Here is a 20,120-nt window from a genome sequence, read left to right on the forward strand (position 1 = left end):
GATTCAAAGGGGTTGGGTTAAATGTGGAAGACACATTTCAGTTGAAGGCATTCAGTTGTACAACTGACTAGGTATCCCCCTTTCCCTTCCCTTTCCCTCCATGGTTAGTCTAAACATAGGAATGAGGTGCATCTGAAGATTCATGACAACATTCCTTTGAAAAATGCAGAGCACTCAGTTGATCTTTGCCTGAGGGCTCAAGAGGAGACTGAGAGAATATCACTTTGTACTGTGCTGCTGCTATGATATGTTTCCTTTCTAAGGAAACCTGCCATATTTGAACCTAATATCCTTATTGGAAATGTGCTTATGCTTTTTTTCTACTGGAACAAAGGTTTTTGATTGTATCTAAGCATTTAAATATATTTAAATATGTTATCTAATGCAAGAAAGTTAACATGATTTCATGTTTCAATGTCATCCTTTGTAACATGTTTATGAAATGCAATTACTGTACATAGGCCTACTGTACATAACTTCTTGTTATTGGCTATTTCATTGTGTGATATGGCTGACAACAATACAACAGCTGTAGATGGTGGTAGCAGCTTCTCTCTGCAACAGGTTATTAACAGGATCGTAATAGTCCAGCCGATGAATGCAATCTTCAAGTACATCATCTGCCTGCTCATCTTCACCTTCTTCAAAAAGGACACCTTTCGCTCAAACACACGGTACATTTTCTTTGCTCACACACTGCTGTCTAACTGTCTGTACCTAATCATGACTAATAACTTGCTCCTCCTGACTTACTTTAAAGTCACCATTCCAGCTGCTGTGTGTGTTGTCTTCTGTGTGTTGCTGAGTGAGTTGACCTTTGCCACCTCGCTAACACTGACAGCCATGAGCCTGGAGAGCTATGTTTCCATCTGCATGCCTCTGCGCCATGGAGAGCTCTGTACACAGAGCCATTCACTGCATCTTCTTAATCCACAGCATCAGCGCCATGCAGCCCATCATAATTGTCTCCATCTTCTTTGCCTCAGCCTCTCTGGACTTCTACACGTAGTATAAGCTGTGTTCAGCAGATATGTTTATTTCACACAAGTGGCAGAGACACCTTAGATCAGTTATAGGTCAGTTCTACTTTCTGGTCATATCCATCACCATTGTGTTCACTCATGTTAGAATAATTGCAGTGGCCAAAGATGCATCACCAGACAGTAAAATCTTCATAAAATGGTGATTCTCCACGCTATCCAGTTGTTCCTGTGTCTTATCCAGCTGTGGTGCCTGTTCATGGAGGCTCCCATCCTGTCAATTCATTTGAAATTGTACAATAATGTGAGATTCTTTGATTACATCGTTTTTATTCTGGCCCCGTGAGTCCACTTGTCTATGGCATAAGAGATTAAACGTTTTTCCTTGCATTGTATTTTTTGGGTTGAATAAGAACATTTCCCCAATACTTGTTTATAACTGAATTGCTGGTCATATGAAAACATACCACTTGCTTAACAGACAAGGCCATTGGTATTGCTATGATTTATCACATGATTTTGCGGTATTGAAATGACCTCTGGTTTTCAAAGACCTCAGACAATTATATATTGTGTTAATCTTAAGGTATACCGTATTTGAATGAACAGCTATGTTACATTTGCTTGAATGTATTTAGATTAATTATATGCATTGCAAAAAAACAAACAAATGTCTTAAACAACATTAACCATGTGTATAATTTCAAAAATGACTTGATTGAGAGAAATAAAACTTGACTTCCTCCTCCCAAGCAAAGTTGCAACAAAAAAATGTGTTCTATGAATGTATTAGATTAACTGTATCAATAACATAAATCTTGACTTGTCACGTCCTGACCTTAGTTCCTTTTTTATGTCTCTATTTTAGTTTGGTCAGGGCGTGAGTTGGGGTGGACATTCTATGTGTTGTTCTATGTTTTTGTATTTCTGTGTTTGGCCTGGTATGGTTCCCAATCAGAGGCAGCTGTTTATCGTTGTCTCTGATTGAGAACCATACTTAGGCAGCCTGTTTTCCCACTATGATTTGTGGGTAGTTGTTTTATGTTGTGTGTCTGCACCAGCCAGAATTGTTTCGGTTGTTCTCTTTGTTATTTCAGTGTTCATTAAATAATTATGGACACATACCACGCTGCACCTTGGTCCTCTCCTTCCAACAGCCGTTACATGACTGCTGTGTGCCAGTAGATACATCTAAACAGACCTGTGAAAACCTGCAGTGAGGAGCTATAGACCGACTTGAAAGAGTACAGTAACAAAGTATGAGCTGATTCTCAACTCTGCTGATTCTCAAATTCACTCAGCAATTATTGTGACAAACTCTTGGGGTTCTCTTACTCACTGGGTCGTCTTCCACAGCAAGAAACATAACAGCATGTTTGAATAACCTATAAAACATTTGATAGAATAATAGCTATAGTTAGCACTTTTCTCATTAACCTTAAATCACACCTTAAGAATGATGGAGGCCACTGGGTTCTTGGGGACCTTCAATGCTGCAGAAATGTTTTGCTACCCTTACCCAGATCTGTGCCTCGGCACAATCCTGTCTCGGAGCTCTACGGTCAATTCCATCGACCTCATGGATTGGTTTTTGCTCTGACATGCACTGTCAACTGTGGGACCCACAGGTGTGTGCCTTTCCAAATCGTGTCCAATCAATTGAATTTACCACAGGTGGACTCCAAACAAGTTGTAGAAACATCTCAAGGTTGATCAATGGAAACAGGAGGCACATGAGCTCAATTTAGAGTCTCATTGCAAAGGGTCTGAATACTTATCTAAATGAGGTATTTCAGTTTTTTATTTGTAATACATTTGCAAAAAAAAAATCTAACCTGTTTTCACTTTGTTGAAATTGATCAGGAGAGTAATAAAGCAGCCCAGGTCCTCGTAAAGAAAACGAGCAAGGAAATCAATTATTTACTGTCGTGGCGTCTGATAAAGTGCACTTGATTTGATCTTTAGGCCAGTAACCCCAACAGGCCTCTACAGTGGAAGGGGTTACACTAACATGTCTTTATTAACCTGCTTCCCGGTTAGTGGCCCAATGCGGCACAACTGTGTAGTAAGTGAAGAGTATCACAACAAACATGAACCAGTGGTGTAACTGTTATTGGAATGTTTTCATGTCTATTGTACTACAATGTTACGAAGCATATCACTTCCTCATTCTTTAATCATTTGAGGTGTGTTCATTTTTGATATTGATACTTTTCTATTGATTAACAAGGCAGGCCCAACATTTTTCAGATATGGTTCTTCACCAAAAAGCATATGTGAACTTTTGTAATATTCACATTTTTCCTTGATGTGATTTATATATATATATATATATATATATATATATATATATATAAGAAGTATCAATATCAAAAATATATATAATCACATCAGGGAAAAATGTAGATTATATATATATATATATATATATATATATATAGATAGATAGATAGATAGATAGATAGATAGATAGATAGATAGATAGATAGATAGATAGATAGATAGATAGATAGATATAGATATAGATATTTGACATGTTTATTTTTCTCCATGTCCAGCTACATCTGCTATCCCATCCAGGGACTGTCCAGAACTGACCCTGCTTAGCTTCAGAGGAAAACCAGCAGTGGGATGGATGCAGGTTGTTATGTGGCTGGAATGAATGTGCCAAGACCTGCAACTGAGAAAAAGGCAGCAAAAGCAAAGGCCAGGGTAACATAACCAAAGATAGGGAAAAATGCAGGAAAGAGAGACACGTTTTATTTAATTGCGTTTTAAAAAATCACGGACGTCATTCATTTATTCTCACATTTAAAAAACGATTTCCTTGCAATCGGGTTTATGTTTTGTTTTAAATTTAACTATTCTTGTTAGCAATATTAAGAATGTTATTCTTGACTTCAGAAGTTTTGCTTTATATTAATGGCACAAAAGTAACTCACTCACTGAAGGATTGCACCATATAATAACACTATTACTCAATTAAAGGTGTTTAAAGCAGCAACCCTTCATTTAAACATTAACAAAGTGTTTTCCCTACAACAGTTTCAGTAAAAAGCTGAGGGATGGGGCTGGATAAATGCTTTCAAATCCATAGACTACAATATGGATGCAAGGACTGATCATCCTTGATTAAAACATTTTTGTTTTACAATGTTTTTAGGCTATACAGTGGTTGTCTACATTTACTTTGGCTTAAAACAAGATTATATTTTGGGTTTTGTTGGGGTACGACAGTTGAACTAAGCTCATGAGGCTTTTATACGTTATATTCTTAAAAATCAATGGGTACATATCATTAATTTATGCTTCCAAAAATGGATGTAGCAATTCACATGTGAAGTGAAAATATGCTATTCTCCTCACGTGAAAATGTGGTGTTAACAGGTGGACTCAATGTATTACATGTGAAAATATGGTTTCCGTGTGAAATTTAAGATCACAATGTGAAAACAGCTAACAATTTGTCACGCCCTGACCATAGAGAGCCCATGGTTATGTATGGTGTAGTAGGTCAGGGTGTGACCAGGGGGTGTTCTAGCTCAATATTCTATGTTGGTGTATTGTATGGTTCCCAATTAGAGGCAGCTGGTAATCGTTGCCTCTAATTGGGGATCATATTTAGGTAGCCATTTTTCCCCCCTGTGTTTGTGGGATATTGTTTTGTGTTTCTGTATGTGCACCACTACTTTCACGGTTCGTTATTGGTTTATTGGTTTTGTTTAAAGTTTCACCGTAATAAAGATGTGGAACTTCAATCACGCTGCGCCTTGGTCTGTCTTTAATCACGAGTGTGACACAATCAAGCAATACTGTGTGTAAAATAATCATAAAACAGTTGAAGGTGAACTGCCTTTAAAACACAGTGAATAGCATATCATTATTTTAATAAACATCATATTACAGTCCATCTTAGATTTTGTTTTTGTATTCCAGACAACATGACAACATTTTCTCTGACAGTCTTTAAAGCAGTCTTTATCCTTCATGACACTTGATATATGACTGTTTACAACTACCAGAAAAATCTGTTACCATAGCTCTGTATCAACACAATAGTTTCTAGATGACTTAACTTCAACCCACATCCCTGGAGAACTCGGGCCAGTGTGGATTTTTACAATAAAGGTTTGGCACTCAGTGCTGTTGTCCTAGCTAGGAACAGGAGGAGGAGACTGGGAAAGGATCGTGTTCGACATCAATGAACCTTTTGGAGACAAACATATTGATACCATAATAGGTTATAGTTATTTTACAATAGTTAAAGAGTAATTGTTATTAAAGTATTACAGTAAAACCACCTTCTCATGTTTATTTCAGATTCTGCTGACGTTCTTTAAGTTCTAGTAAAAGGATTTGTCTTATGATGGTCAATGTTGGTACTGACAAATTACTATATGGCTTTTTTAAATGTTTGTCTTTCCTGACATGGTTACATTGTTATTGACATTGTTTACATTTGTATCCTCTTTCTAAACAGGAAATACAATGCCGAATACAAGCCAGGGCAGTGAGGGCAGTCTTGTTCTACCGACTGTGCAATACCAAAGACCACTGAATGACAAAGTGGTGATAGTCCAAGTGTTTATTGGCATCTTCCTCTGCATCAACTCCCTCATGATAGTGACCTTCTTTAAAAAAGAGGCCTTCTTTACCAACACACGATACATATTCTTTGCTCACTCGCTGATTTGTGACAGTATGTATCTGGCTCTGACTGATGTATTGCTGCTGATGAGCTACTCCAGGGTACCAATGCCAGGTGGGCTATGTGTATTTCTGATTGTGATCTTAGAAACCCTGACCGTTGCCACACCGCTGACACTGACAGCCATGAGCCTGGAGCGCTATATAGCAATCTGCATGCCCCTGCACCACAGTGAACTCTCCACCCCGGCGAGGGCCATGCGCTGCATCCTACTCATCCAGGCTCTCAGCTCTGTTAAATGGATCATTGTGATCTCCATCCTCTTCTCGGCTGTACCTCTGAGCTTCTACACCTCTCTTCTAGTCTGCAGTTTCGAGCAGATGATTGTGTTCTCCTGGCAGGGCCACCTCAGCTCGGCTCTGTGCCAGTTCTACTTCCTGGTCATGTCCGTAGTCATAGCTTTCACCTATGTGAAGATCATGGTGGCTGCCCGAGCTGCCTCATCAGACAGGAGGAAGTTCACCAATAAGGGCCTGAGGACAGTTATTCTCCATGGCTTCCAGTTACTCCTTTGTTTGATTCAGTTCTGGTGTCCTATGATAGAATCGGCTATAATGAAGATCAATTTGAATGTGTTTATTGAGGTTAGGTATATTGACTATATTATTTTTATTCTTGCCCCTCGATGTCTGATTCCACTTGTGTATGGATTAAGGGATAAGGATTTTGTGGTGGCTATGAAATATTATGCCCTGTTTGGATATTCTAAAAAAGTATTTATATTTAATATGGACAAGTCCAATGATGTAAAGGGGAAAGAAACTCCCATGCACACCTGTAAGGTAAATGCGGGCCATGTGTAATACTGAATTTGGTTTATTGAATCAATTTTCTGTCATCTGCAAATGAGAGGATGTAAATGAGAGGATCAAAAGGTATCATATATTTCAGGTGTTTATGACCCAGTTTTGTTATGGTTATGTTATGTTATTTTAGGGGTGTCAAACATTTACGGCCTGCAGATTGATTTCACACGTGTAAAATCAAAGTAACTTTGTGTTAATGTAGTTTTTTTTCACTGATTTTTGGCCGTCCTGATCTCTGCAGTAACAGAAATGATATTTGACACCTCTATTTGACGCCCCTTTGCTGAGTGACAGTTAGACATTTCTATTAAACTTCAGTAATTTCTGTACTACATTTGTCAATGTTCTTTGATTCTATAAAATATAAACTGTAAAATGTCAATAAAATGAATAATGTTTCAAACCATATATGTTTTTTCTGAAGTTGATGTTAGTGGCCATTTTTTCATGTTTGAGACCCAGGGAGAAGACACAGTTAGAACTTGGCTCCAGCTATCTTCATTACTGATGCATGACTACTGTCAAGAGCAGACCAAGCCCTGGTGTGCTGCTCTCAACAGAGTCATCTTGTTTGCCAAACAAAAGAAAACATAAGGTTGCACAATTAGGCTAGACTCCGTTAATAATAAACCAATCTGTTAATTACTAATCAGGGAACAGGGGACACGCTCTCTCTCTAACTGTACTCTGGAGATATCCATCCGGCAACACAGTAAACACGCCTCCCTGTTCATCAAATGCAGTCCATGCAAGTCACCTCACAAACAACCCCAAACTATGTTTCCTTTACGGTTTCATCATTCTCTCTGAAAACAAAAACAACGCTGGTAGACGGACATCTCTTTTTCTCTAGGCCCTGGTCTGCATGCATTTCACCCAAGGTTGATAGAACACTGTTTAAAAATAGAACAAGGTTTTAAACATCTAGTTGATACTTTATTACAAATTCTGACATCACAGTACTGAGGACAATAAACACATTTGAAGAAATATTTATTCAAATTCATAAATAACGGGCCTCCTGTTAAGTTTTAAACACCCACATCAGTAGAAATCCACTTTTCGAGATGAAAGAAGATGGCCAGAGCTTACCCATGATGTTGCACATCGATTTAAGTCATCATTTTAGTCAAAGTATGATACAGTTGAAGTCGGAAGTTTACATACACCTTAACCAAATACATTTAAACTTAGTTTTTCTGAATCCCTGACATTTAATCCGAGTAAAAAATCCCTGTTTTAGGTAAATTAGGATCACCACTTTATTTTAAGAATGTGAAATGTCAGAATAATAGTACAGAGAAGGATTTATTTCAGCTTTTATTTCTTTCATCACATTCCCAATGGGTCAGACGTTGACATATACTCAATTATTATTTGGTAGCATTGCCTTTAAATTGTTTAACTTGGGACAAATGTTTTGGGTAGCCGTCCCCAAGCTTCCCACAATAAGTTTGGTGAATTTTGGCCCATTCCTCTTGACAGAGCTGGTGTAACTGAGTCAGGTTTGTAGGCCTCCTTGCTCACACACGCTTTTTCAGTTCTGCCAAAATAATTCTATAGGATTGTGTTCAGGGCTTTGTGAATGCCACTCCAATAACTTGACTTTGTTGTCCTTAAGCCATTTTGCTACAACTTTGGAAGTTAAGGTCATTGTCCATTTGGAAGACCCATTTGTGACCAAGCTTTAACTTCCTGACTGATGTCTTGAGATGTTGCTTCAATATATCCACATCATTTTCCTCCCTCATGAAGCCATCTATTTTGTGAAGTGCACCAGTCCCTCCTGCAAAAAAGCACCCCCACAACATGATGCTGCCACCCCCGTGCTTTACGGTTGGGATGGTGTTCTTCATCTTGAAAGCCGCCCCCTTTTTCCTCCAAACATAATGATGTTCATAATGGCCAAACAGTTCTATTTTTGTTTCATCAGACCAGACCTTTTTTCTCCAAAAAGTATCATCTTTGTCCCCATGTGCAGTTGCAAACCGTAGTCTGGCTTTTTTTTATGGAGGTTTAGGAGCACTGGCTTCTTCCTTGCTGAGCGACCTTTCAGGTTATGTTGATATAGGACTTGTTTTACTGTGGATACGGATACTTTTGTACCTGTTTCCTCCAGCATCTTCACAAGGTCCTTTGCTGTTGTTCTGGGATTGATTTGCACTTTTCGCATCAAAGTGCGTTCATCTCTTGGAGACAGAACGCATCTACTTCCTGAGCGGTATGACGGCTGTGTGGTCCAATGGGGTTCATACTTGCATACTATTGTTTGTACAGGTGAATGTGGTACCTTCAGGCGTTTGGAAATTGCTTCCAAAGATGAACCAGGTTTGTGGAGGTCTACAATTATTTTTCTGAGGTCTTGGCTGATTTATTTTGATTTTCCCATGATGTCAAACAAAGAGGCACTGAGTTTGAAGGTAGGCCTTGAAATACATTCACAGGTACACCTACAATGAACTAAAATTATGTCAATTAGCCTATCAGAAGCTTCTAAAGCCATGACATAATCTTCTGGAATTTTCCAAGCTGTTTAAAGGCACAGTCAACTTAATGTATGTAAACTTCTGACCCACTGGAATTGTGATACAGTGAATTATAAGTGAACTAATCTGAAATAAAAATGACTTGTGTCATGCACAAAGATGATGTCCTAACTGACTTGACCAAACAATAGTTTCCTAACAAGAAATTTGTGGAGTGGTTGAAAAAACGGTTTTAATGACTCCAACCTAAGTGTACGTAAACTTCCGACTTCAACTGTATATTTGGTCATGAAGTGACAAATCAGAACTGCCCACATCATGCAAATCCATGTGAATGCGATATGACATGCAATTAATTTTCAGCCAACATTTTGTTTCTTGTGCTGGGTTTTATTTTAATTGTACAACATACTATACCAGCATGACTTTGTTAATAAATTAGAAACAGTTATTCCTCTTCGCGACTGGGATGAGCCAAACAGCCTTATGTCCAGTTGGCCACCTGAGTAAATTAAAATAGGGGGTGCAAACTTATGTTTTTCACCTCCACTTTTTTGGGGCTGGGGGGGGTTATTATCATAATCTATTGGATAATTTGTCCATTTTCACTTATTTTTTAGCTAGTCTAAAACTCACAAAAGCTCTGACAAAGGCCTCAAGGCCGATACGTGAAGCTTATTAAAGAGCAGTGATACTATCTTCTCAGTTAGTCTGTATACAACATTTATTAAGCAATAAGGCATGAGGAGGTAGGGTATATGGCCAATACATCACGGCTAAGGGCTGTTCTTAAGCATGACACAACGCAGAGTGCCTGGATACAGCGCTTAGCCATGGTATATTGTCCATATAACACAAACCCCCGAGGTGCCTTATTGCTACTATAAACTGATTACCAATGTAATTAGAGCAGTAAAAATGAATGTTTTGTCATACCCGTGGTATACGTTCTGATATACCTCATCTGTCAGCCAAACAGCATTCAGGGCTCGAACCACACAGTTTTAGCATTTTATAAATGGTATAATTGTGTGATATGATAACATTTAGCAAACCTGTTGCTCCAAGACGAATGGTTTTGACCGGGGGCGCAACTTTGTTTTTAGAAGTGGGGGGGACATAATTTATTATTATATATTTTTTATCTGTCAGATAAACACTCCAAACAGCCTACCCAACTGCTCGTAGGCATCCGCAAGGTCCTAAAGTACACCGTTACCTCGTTTTGTGTCACATTCCAATGATACAACTGGGTGGGGCAATTATAACATTTCAGGATGTGGGGGGACATGTCTCCCCTGTCCTTAGTAAAAGTCGTGCCCCTGGTTTTGACCATTAAAACTTTTGCTTCCATCTGTAGCAAAGTTTTTCCTAAATCAATGCTTATGACAAATCAAGCTCCAGAACCAGCCAGAGATCCAGCTGGCTAATCTTTTGAATAAGGTGTAAATAAAAAACCTTTAACAACAGATAACATTCGCTAGTTAGATCATTTTTATAACCAGGCAAGTCAGTTAAGAACAAATTCTTATTTACTATGACGGCCTACCCCTGCCAAACCCAGACAACACTGGGCCAATTGTGCACTGCCCAATCACAGCCAGATGCAATGCAGCCTGGATGCAAACCAGGGACTGCAAGGACACATTTGGCAATGAGAGGCAGTGCGGCACCACTCAGGAGCCCTAGCTAAGGTTAGTGCCCTATTTGTTGATGTTTATCACTGCCATACTGTGTTTGATCTTGTCTGGCCATCTTGTCTCAAGAGGACCACAATGGAAATAAGTCCCAGACATTATTATGTGTTATAGCCTTCGTCAGTCTTCGGAGGTGGAACCTAAACATGTGTAGGGCCCTTTCAAAACATAGGTAACCATTTTCCAAATTCCAATTGAAAATAAACTAAACTGCATGAGGATTCAGTATGCTTTATCCCTGCCCAGGAATAATTCTGTTGACTTATTCAGGAAAACTTAGAACGGGTGTTGATTGAATAGAGAGCATAGTTTCTCAGATAATAATTTTATAGTGATTAAATATGACAACATGGCCTACATTACCTTCAGAATGTATTCATATTTTGTTGTGTTACAGCCTGAATTAAACATGGATTCAATTGATTGTTTTTCTCACCCATATATACACAATAACCCTTAATGACAAAGTGAAAACATTAAATATTTGAATTTTTTTTGAAAATGAAATACAGCAATATCTCATTTACATAAGTATTCACACCCCTGACTCAATACATGTTAGAATCACCTTTGGCAGTGATTACAGCTGTGAGTCTTCCTGAGTAAGTCTAAGAGCTTTGCACACCTGGATTGTACAATATTTGCACATTATTATTTTTTAAATTCTTCAAGCTCTCTCAAGTTGGTTGTTGATCATTACTAGACAGCCATTTTCAAGTCTTGCCATATTTTTTCAAGACGATGTATGTCAAAACTGTAACTATGCCCCTCTGGAACATTCAATGTCATTTTGGTAAGCAACTTCAGTGTACACCAAGTGTACAAAATATTCCATGACATAGACTGACCATGTGAATCCAGGTGAAAGCTATGATCCCTTATTGATGTCTCTTGTTAAATCCACTTCAATCAGTGTAGATGAAGAGGAGGAGACAGGTTAAAGAAGGGTTTTTAAGCCTTGAGACAATTGAGACATGACTTGTGTCTGTGTGCCATTCAGAGGGTGAATAGGCAAGACAAAAGATTGAAGTGCCAGGCACACCGGTTTGTGTCAAGTACTGAAGCGAGGGCCAGCCAACGAGAGCGTACAGGTCGCAATGGTGGGTAGTATATGGGGCTTTGGTGACAAAACGGATTGCTCTGTGATAGACTGCATCCAATATGTTGAGTAGGTTATTGGAGGCTATTTTGTAAATGACATCGCTGAAGTCGAGGATTGGTAGGATGGTCAGTTTTACAAGGGTATGTTTGGCAGCATGAGTGAAGGATGCTTTGTTGTGAAATAGGAAGCCAATTCTAGATTTAACTTTGGATTGGAGATGTTTGATGTGGGTCTGGAAGGAGAGTTTACAGTCTAACCAGACACCTAGGTATTTGTAGTTGTCCACGTATTCTAAGTCAGAGCCGTCCAGAGTAGTGATGTTGGACAGGCGGGCAGGTGCAGGCAGCGATCGGTTGAAGAACATGCATTTAGTTTTACTTGTATTTAAGAGCAATTGGAGGCCACGGAAGGAGAGTTGTACGGCATTGAAGCTTGCCTGGAGGGTTGTTAACACAGTGTCCAAAGAAGGGCCAGAAGTATACAGAATGGTGTCGTCTGCGTAGAGGTGGATCAGAGACTCACCAGCAGCAAGAGCGACATCATTGATGTATACAGAGAAGAGAGTCGGTCCAAGAATTGAACCCTGTGGCACCCCCATAGAGACTGCCAGATGTCCGGACAGCAGACCCTCCGATTTGACACACTGAACTCTATCAGAGAAGTAGTTGGTGAACCAGGCAAGGCAATCATTTGAGAAACCAAGGCTGTCGAGTCTGCTGATGAGGATGTGGTGATTGACAGAGTCGAAAGCCTTGGCCAGATCGATGAATACGGCTGCACAGTAATGTTTCTTATCGATGGCGGTTAAGATATCGTTTAGGACCTTGAGCGTGGCTGAGGTGCACCCATGACCAGCTCTGAAACCAGATTGCATAGCAGAGAAGGTATGGTAAGATTCGAAATGGTCGGTAATCTGTTTGGTGACTTGGCTTTCGAAGACCTTAGAAAGGCAGGGTAGGATAGATATAGGTCTGTAGCAGTTTGGGTCAAGAGTGTCCCCCCCTTTGAAGAGGGGGATGACCGCAGCTGCTTTCCAATCTTTGGGAATCTCAGACGACACGAAAGAGAGGTTGAACAGGCTAGTAATAGGGGTGGCAACAATTTCAGCAGATAATTTTTAGAAAGAAAGGGTCCAGATGTGGTTGAGTGGGTCACATGCCAAAGAAGATTGCCATCTTACTGCCCTACAAGTCAGGGGTTCAATTCCTATCCCACTTTCACTCCTTCACTGTATCCTTCAGTTTCTCTATCTGTCTGAACAAAGCATTGAAAAAATAAAGGTGGAATTCCACACAGGAGAAGGTAGAATTCCTATTCAGACTTGAAACAAGTTGACTTAACACGGACTTAAATGTCAAATCAAACACAATTTTATTTGTCACGTGTACCGAATACAACAGTTGTAGACCTTACAGTGAAATGCTCACTTACAAGCCCTTAACAAACAACACAGTTTTAAGAATATAAGAGTTAAGACAATATTCACCAAAAACATTTAGGTTAAAAAAGTAACACAATAAAATAACAACAATGAGGCCATATACAGGGGTTACCGGTACCGAGTCAATGTGTGGGGTTACAGGTTAGTCGAAGTAATTGAAGTAATATGTACATGTAGGTAGGGATAAAATGACTATGCATAGTTAATACACAGGGAGTATCAGCAGTGTAAAAAAAAGCAGGGTGGGGGGGATAATTCAAATAGTCTGTGTAGCCTATTGATTACTTTTTCAATAGTCTTATGGCTTGGGGGTAGAAGCTGTTAAGGAGCCTTTTGGACCTAGACTTTGTGCTCCGGTACCACTTGCCGTGCTGTAGCAGAGAAAACAGTCTATGTCTTGGGTGGCTGGAGTCTTTGACAATTTTTTGGGCCTTCCTCTGACACAGTCTAGTATAGAGGTCCTAGATGGCAGGAAGCTTGACCCCAGTGATGTACTGGGCCGTACGCACAACCCTCTGTAGCGCCTTACGGTCGGTTGTCAAGCAGTTGCGATTTCAGGCAGTGATGCAACCAGTCAGGACGCTCTCAATGGTGCAGCTGTAGAACTTTTTGAGTATCTGATGGCCCATGCCAAATCTTTTCAGTCTCCTGAGAGGGGAATAGGTGTTGTCATGCCATCTTCACAACTGTCTTGGTGTGTTTGGACCATGATAGTTTGTTAGTGATGTGGACAGCAAGGAACTTGAAGCTTTCGACCTTCTCCACTACAGCCCCGTCGATGTGAATGGGGATGTGTTCAGCCCTCCTTTTCCTGTAGTCCACAATCAGCTACTTTGTCTTGCTCACGTTGAGAAAGAGGTTGTTGTCCTGGCACCACACTGCCAGATCTCTACATATAGGCTTTCTCATCATTGTTGGTGATTTTTTTTTTTTTACATTTGTCCTTTTGTGACTAGGAGGCAGTATTTACATTTTTTTAAAAATAACGTTCCCGTAGAAAACGGGATATTTTGTCAGGACGAGATACTAGAATATGCATATAATTGACAGTTTAGGATAGAAAACACTCTAAAGTTTCTAAAACTGTAAAAATATTGTAACGGTTTTCATGTGGTGAAGGAGAGTCGGACCAAACTGCAGCGTGTAGATTGCGATCCATGTTTAATAAAACAAACGTAACACGAATCAATACAAAAACAATACAAAACAATAAACGAAACGAAAACCGAAAACAGCCTATACTTGTGTCAACTAACACAACATAAGGACATCAAGACACTAAGGACAATCACCCAACAACACAACCAAAGAATATGGCTGCCTAAATATGGTTCCCAATCAGAGACAACGATAAACACCTGCCTCTGATTGAGAACCACTTCAGACAGCCATAGACTTACCTAGAACACCCCACTAAGCTACAATCCCACTACATACACACCGCATACAAAAACCCATGTCACACCCTGGCCTGACCAAATACATGAAGATAAACACAAAATACTTCGACCAGGGCGTGACAAATATTGTCTGTGAGTATAACAGAATGTTGCAGGCGAAAGCCTGAGAAAAATCCAATCCGGAAGTGCCTCATGTTTTGAAAGCGCTTGCGTTCCAATGCGTCCCTATTGAGCAGTGAATGGGCTAGATTACAGATGACTTTTTCTCCGTATTCCCAAAGGTGTCTACAGCATTGTGACGTAGTTTTACGCATTTATGTTGAAGAATACCGCGGCTACATTGCGCAAGTGGTTACCTGATGCTCCCAGAGTGATTCTCGTGTAAAATACAGAGGTAGCCAATATTCCAATTGGTCCCACTGAAAAACGAATTGTCCCTGTTGATATATTATCGAATAGATATTTGAAAAACACCTTGAGGATTGATTATAAACAACGTTTGCCATGTTTCTGTCGTTATTATGGAGCTAATTTGGAATATTTTTCTGAGTTTTCGTGACTGCAATTTCCGGGAGATTTCTCAGCCAAAGGTGAAGAACAAAGGAGCTATTTCGCCTACAAAAAATAATATTTTTGGAAAAAAGGAACATTGGCTATCTAACTGGGAGTCTCGTGAGTGAAAACATGGTCTGCTTGAAACATGTAGGTTTTATAGACTCGGTCAGGGAGAGGTTGAAAATGTCAGCGAAAACACTTGCCAGTTGGTCTGCGCAAGCTCTGAGTACCTGGTAATCCGTCTGGCCCCGCAGCCTTGTGAATGTTGACCTGTTTAAAGGTCTTACTCACATCGGCTACGGAGAGCGTGATCACACAGTCGTCCGGAACAGCTGGTGCTCTCATGCATTCTTCAGTGTTGCTTGCCTTGAAGTAAGCATAAATGGCATTTAGCCATCTGGTAGGCTCGCGTCACTGGGCAGCTCGCAGCTGGGTTTTCCTTTGTAGTCCATAATAGTTTGCAAGCCCTATCACATCCGACGAGTGCCAGAGCTGGTGTAGTAGGATTCAATCTTAGTCCTGTATTAACATTTTGCTGTTTGATGGTTCGTTGGAGGGCATAGCGGAATTTCTTATAAGCGTCCGGGTTCGAGTCCCGCTCCTTGAAAGCAGCAGCTCTAGTCTTTAGCTCAGTGCAGATGTTGCCTGTAATCCATGGCTTCTGGTTGGGGTATGTACTGTACGTACTGTCACTGTGGGGACAACGCCATCGATGCACTTATTGATGAAGCTGGTGATTGATGTGATATACTCCTCAATGCTATCGGATGAATCCCGGAACATATTTCAGTCTGTGCTAGCAAAACAGTCCTGTAGCTAAGCATCTGCGCCTCCCACCACCCTCCGTGTTGAGCAAGTCACTGGTACTTCCTGCTTTAGTTTTGGCTTGTAAGTAGGAATCAGGAGGATATAATTATGGTCAGATTTGACAAATGGAGGGCGAGGGAGAGCTTTGAACACATTTCTGTGTGTGGAGTAAAGGTGGTCTTGAGTTTTTTCCCCCTCTGGTTGCACATGTGACATGCTGGTAGAAATTAGGTAAAATAGACTTAGTCCTACCAGTCCTACCAGCTAATATTTGAGTTTTAGATTACATAACATTTGAGGAAACAAAATTTAAGGGCCTCTACATTTTCAATAATTTTCATAATCTAAACACAAAGCTGCCCTCCCCCTTCCCTTCTACGTTCCAGATGGTTTGTTTGTGATATAGACATAATGTACATGGAGTACATATGATATACATGGAGTACACAGTGCAATAAAATGCTTACTTTCCAGTTAATCTCTCAACAATGCAACAAAAATGGATAAAGTAAGTTGCTAAGTGAATAAAAAGAGTAATAAAAATAAAAGCAAAGAGAAAGAATTTGGCAGAGAGTAGGAAGGTCGTCACAGAAGAATAACATTATATCATCCCCACATGTTCCAGACTGAGCTTTTCACAGTTGGAGTTTTCTTACATGTGATACTTCAAATGATATTTCACATGTAGAACTACAAGTTCACATATAAAAAAAACAATAACATGTAAAAATCTTATTCGCAGTGAAAAACAATCACATTTTCACATATGAAAGTGCAAATGTGATATTCCATTAATGTTTTTCACATGTGAAATTGCGTATCCGATTTTCACTGCATAAACTGCCATTCAGATGTGAGGGGAAAACATGTTATTCTCCTCACATGTGAAAAGGTGGTGTTTAACATGTGAACTCTAAATGTAATACATGTGAAAAATGTAATATGGTTCCATGTGTAAAATTTAAGTTCAACGTGTGAAAACAGCTATTTCATATGTGAAAATACAATTTTCACATGTTAAACTGAAAATTTGACATGTATTTTTATTGCCAGTAGATACACCTAGGTCATTAGTAATTCAAGCACACACCTGTGTAGTAGTACACACTACATCTAAATTGTCATGACACAGGGCCCTCTGCTGATGGAGAAAGGTCAAATCAACAGTCTAGAACTACACTTGCTACAGGTTAACAGGGAGACAAACCGATTCTAAATCCTGTTGATTCACACAGAAATCATATGTCATTCAAGCAATACTATGTGTGAAATGATCATAAGACAGGTGAAGGTGAGATGCCTTTCAGAATATAATAGATACCATAAAATGATTTTAATAAACATCATATTGCAGTCCATCCGTCTTTGTATTCTAGACAATATGACAAAATTTGCTCTGACAAAAGCAGTCTTTATCCCTCATGACACTTGATATAAGACTGTTTACAACTACCAGAAAAATCTGTCACCATAGCTCTTGTTTATCAACACAATAGTTGCTAGATGACTTAACTTCAACCCACATCGCTGGAGAACTCGGGCCAGGATTGATTTTTACTATAAAGTTTTGGCACTATGTTGTCCTAGCTAGGGACAGAGACTGGGCAAGGGTTGTGTTTGACATCAATGAACATTTTAGAGACAAACATATTGATACCATAATAGGTTATAGTTATTATTTTACAATAGTTACTGTTATTGTTATTAAAGGATTACAGTAAGACCACCTTCTCACATTTATTTCTGATTCTGCTGACATTCTTTATGTAGTAGTAAAAAGATGTGTGTGTTTTATGATGGTCAATGTTGGTACTGACAAACTACTAAACGCATAAAAAAAAAGAAACAGCCCTTTTTCTGGACCCTGTCTTTCAAAGATAATTGGTAAAAATCCAAATAAATTCACAGATCTTAATTGTAAAGTGTTTAAACACTGTTTTCCATGCTTGTTCAATGAACCACAAACAATTAATGAACATGCACCTGTGGAACGGTCGTTAAGACACTAACAGCTTACAGACAGTAGGCAATTAATGTCACAGTTATGAAAACTTAGGACACTAAGAGGCCTTTCTACTGACTCTGAAAAACACCAAAAGAAAGATGCCCAGGGTACCTGCTCATCTGCGTGAACGTGCCTTAGGCATGCTGCAAGGAAGCATGAGGACTGCAGATGTGTCCGTACTGTGAGATGCCTAAGACAGCACTATAGGGAGACAGGACGGACAGAAACTAAATCTATTAAATCTATAATGTTTTAAACCCTATCTCTGTTGTTTCAGAAGTTGATGTTAGTGGCCATTTTTTAATGATAGTTTGACTGGAACAATACATGTCGTTTTCATTTTGGGGGCATGCTGAGCTGGCGTTTACAGTACAGGAGTCCAATGAACATCAGGTTTGTCTGGGACCCAGAGTCCCAGGGAGAACACACTGTTTGGACCTGGCCCCAGCTGTCTTCACTACTGACGCATGACTTACGTCAAGAGCAGACCAAGCCCTGGTGTACTGGTCTCAACAGAGTCATCTTGTTTGCCAAATAAAAGAAAACATAAGGTTGCACAATTAGGCTCGACTCCGTTAATAATCAACCAGTCTGTTAATTACTAATCAGGGAACAGGGGACACGCTCTCTCTTTAACTGTACTCTGGAGATATCCATCTGGCAACACAGTAAACAGGCCTCCCTGTTCATCAAATGCAGTCCCCTCACAAACAACCTATGCCAATGTTTACGGTTTCACCATTCTCTCTGAAAAGAATAACAAACGCTGATAGACAGACATGCCTTTTACTCTTTGCCCTGGTCTGCATGCATTTCACCAAAGGTTGATAGAACAGCATTTAAAAATAGAACAAGGTTTTATAGATATTGTAGCGTACGGTGGACCAGAGTAGCAAAACCGAGTCACTGGCGTGAAAGGTAAACACCCTAAAGGTAAACACCCTACACATCGCACCAATAGGGTAAATCCACTTGGTGGGAATTGTAATGTGGCTCATATAAAGAGGGTCGCTACACTGCCCCCACAGAACGGAAAGGCACGTTTACTACTCAGCCCCCTTACACATCTGTGCGTTCCTTTGTCCTCACGGCCGCCATCCCACTTCTGACACCAATTTAGTGAATGACGGGACAGGGAGGAGAAACCTGGTGGCTGGTGTGAAAGGCAAACACCCGATGCATTGCACCAATAGGGTTAACCCACTTGGTGTGAATTGTAACATGCTCATAAAGCAAGGATCGCTCCAATATTTTATACTGTATTACGAATACTGGCATAACAGTACTGAGGTAAATAAACACATTTGAAGAAACATTGACTGGTCTAAGTTACATTTCATAAATAGCAGGCCTCCTGTTGAGCCTTAATTTCAAAACATAGGGCTATTTCAAAATGTAACCATTTTCCAAATTCAAATAAAAAGAAACTGGTCTGCATCTGAATTCAGACACCCTTTTGTCCCTGCACAGAGATAATGTGCTTGACTTATCCAGGAAAATTTGAACTGGTGTTGATTAAATAGAGCCCATAGTTCATCAAATGTGATCACCATTTTAAAGTGACAAAATGGCCTATATGAGTTTGCACTATTGTGAAAGCTGTTTTTTTTATCAGTTAATCTGAGTAAAGATGGCTCTAATAGCTAATGGTTGGACAAGGTGATTGCAAGTGTTGTAGGTTTGATTCTTGTATGGTCCACATAATGGCTCAAATCGTCAGACCATACTATCATTACTTCTAATTGGTTGTTCTAATTAGGTATTTTGAAGAGTTCCCTAAGTAAAAGTTAAGCACCTATTAGACCTTTTCCCTGTTGAGGAACTTGAGCAATAATTATGAACATAATGCACTTTGAGAATGGAATGAAATTAATTTATCCCTTGAGAAATCAAGACACTGTCAAAACATTTAGAATAAGGAAATGCCTCTTCCCAGAGATGTTTTGTATCATGGTGATGTTATGGAGGAAAATGTATAAAAATCCACAATCCATCCCTCCCAAACCTTTACTTTCTCCATCAGAGGACAAGTTGAGGTTAGTTCATGGTATCTTATTCATCTTTGGGATCATGTATATTGTCATAAATGTTTCTGTGTGCATATCAGGTCTTTGTTTTCCACAACATTTCAGA

At 39.6% G+C, this 20,120-nt stretch overlaps 1 protein-coding gene and 1 pseudogene across 1 annotated transcript; both read left to right on the top strand.

Moving 5' to 3' along the window:
• The first annotated feature begins 507 nt into the window (after positions 1-507).
• Positions 508-1,388, top strand: LOC118396863 (odorant receptor 131-2-like; annotated as a pseudogene).
• Positions 1,389-5,464: 4,076 nt separating this feature from the next.
• On the top strand, positions 5,465-6,902 carry LOC118396969 (odorant receptor 131-2-like). Its single transcript, XM_035791356.1, has one exon. The coding sequence runs from the start codon at positions 5,469-5,471 to the stop codon at positions 6,489-6,491; it is 1,023 nt and encodes a 340-aa protein (XP_035647249.1). The 5' UTR covers positions 5,465-5,468; the 3' UTR covers positions 6,492-6,902.
• Positions 6,903-20,120: the final 13,218 nt, after the last annotated feature.

Source organism: Oncorhynchus keta, chromosome 18 (assembly GCF_023373465.1).
Source record: "Oncorhynchus keta strain PuntledgeMale-10-30-2019 chromosome 18, Oket_V2, whole genome shotgun sequence".
Lineage (NCBI taxonomy): Eukaryota > Metazoa > Chordata > Actinopteri > Salmoniformes > Salmonidae > Oncorhynchus > Oncorhynchus keta.

What these genes read in the sequence shown, in the direction of transcription:
- LOC118396969 (XM_035791356.1), top strand. Translation starts at nt 5,469, where the DNA reads ATGCCGAATACAAGCCAGGGCAGTGAGGGCAGTCTTGTTCTACCGACT.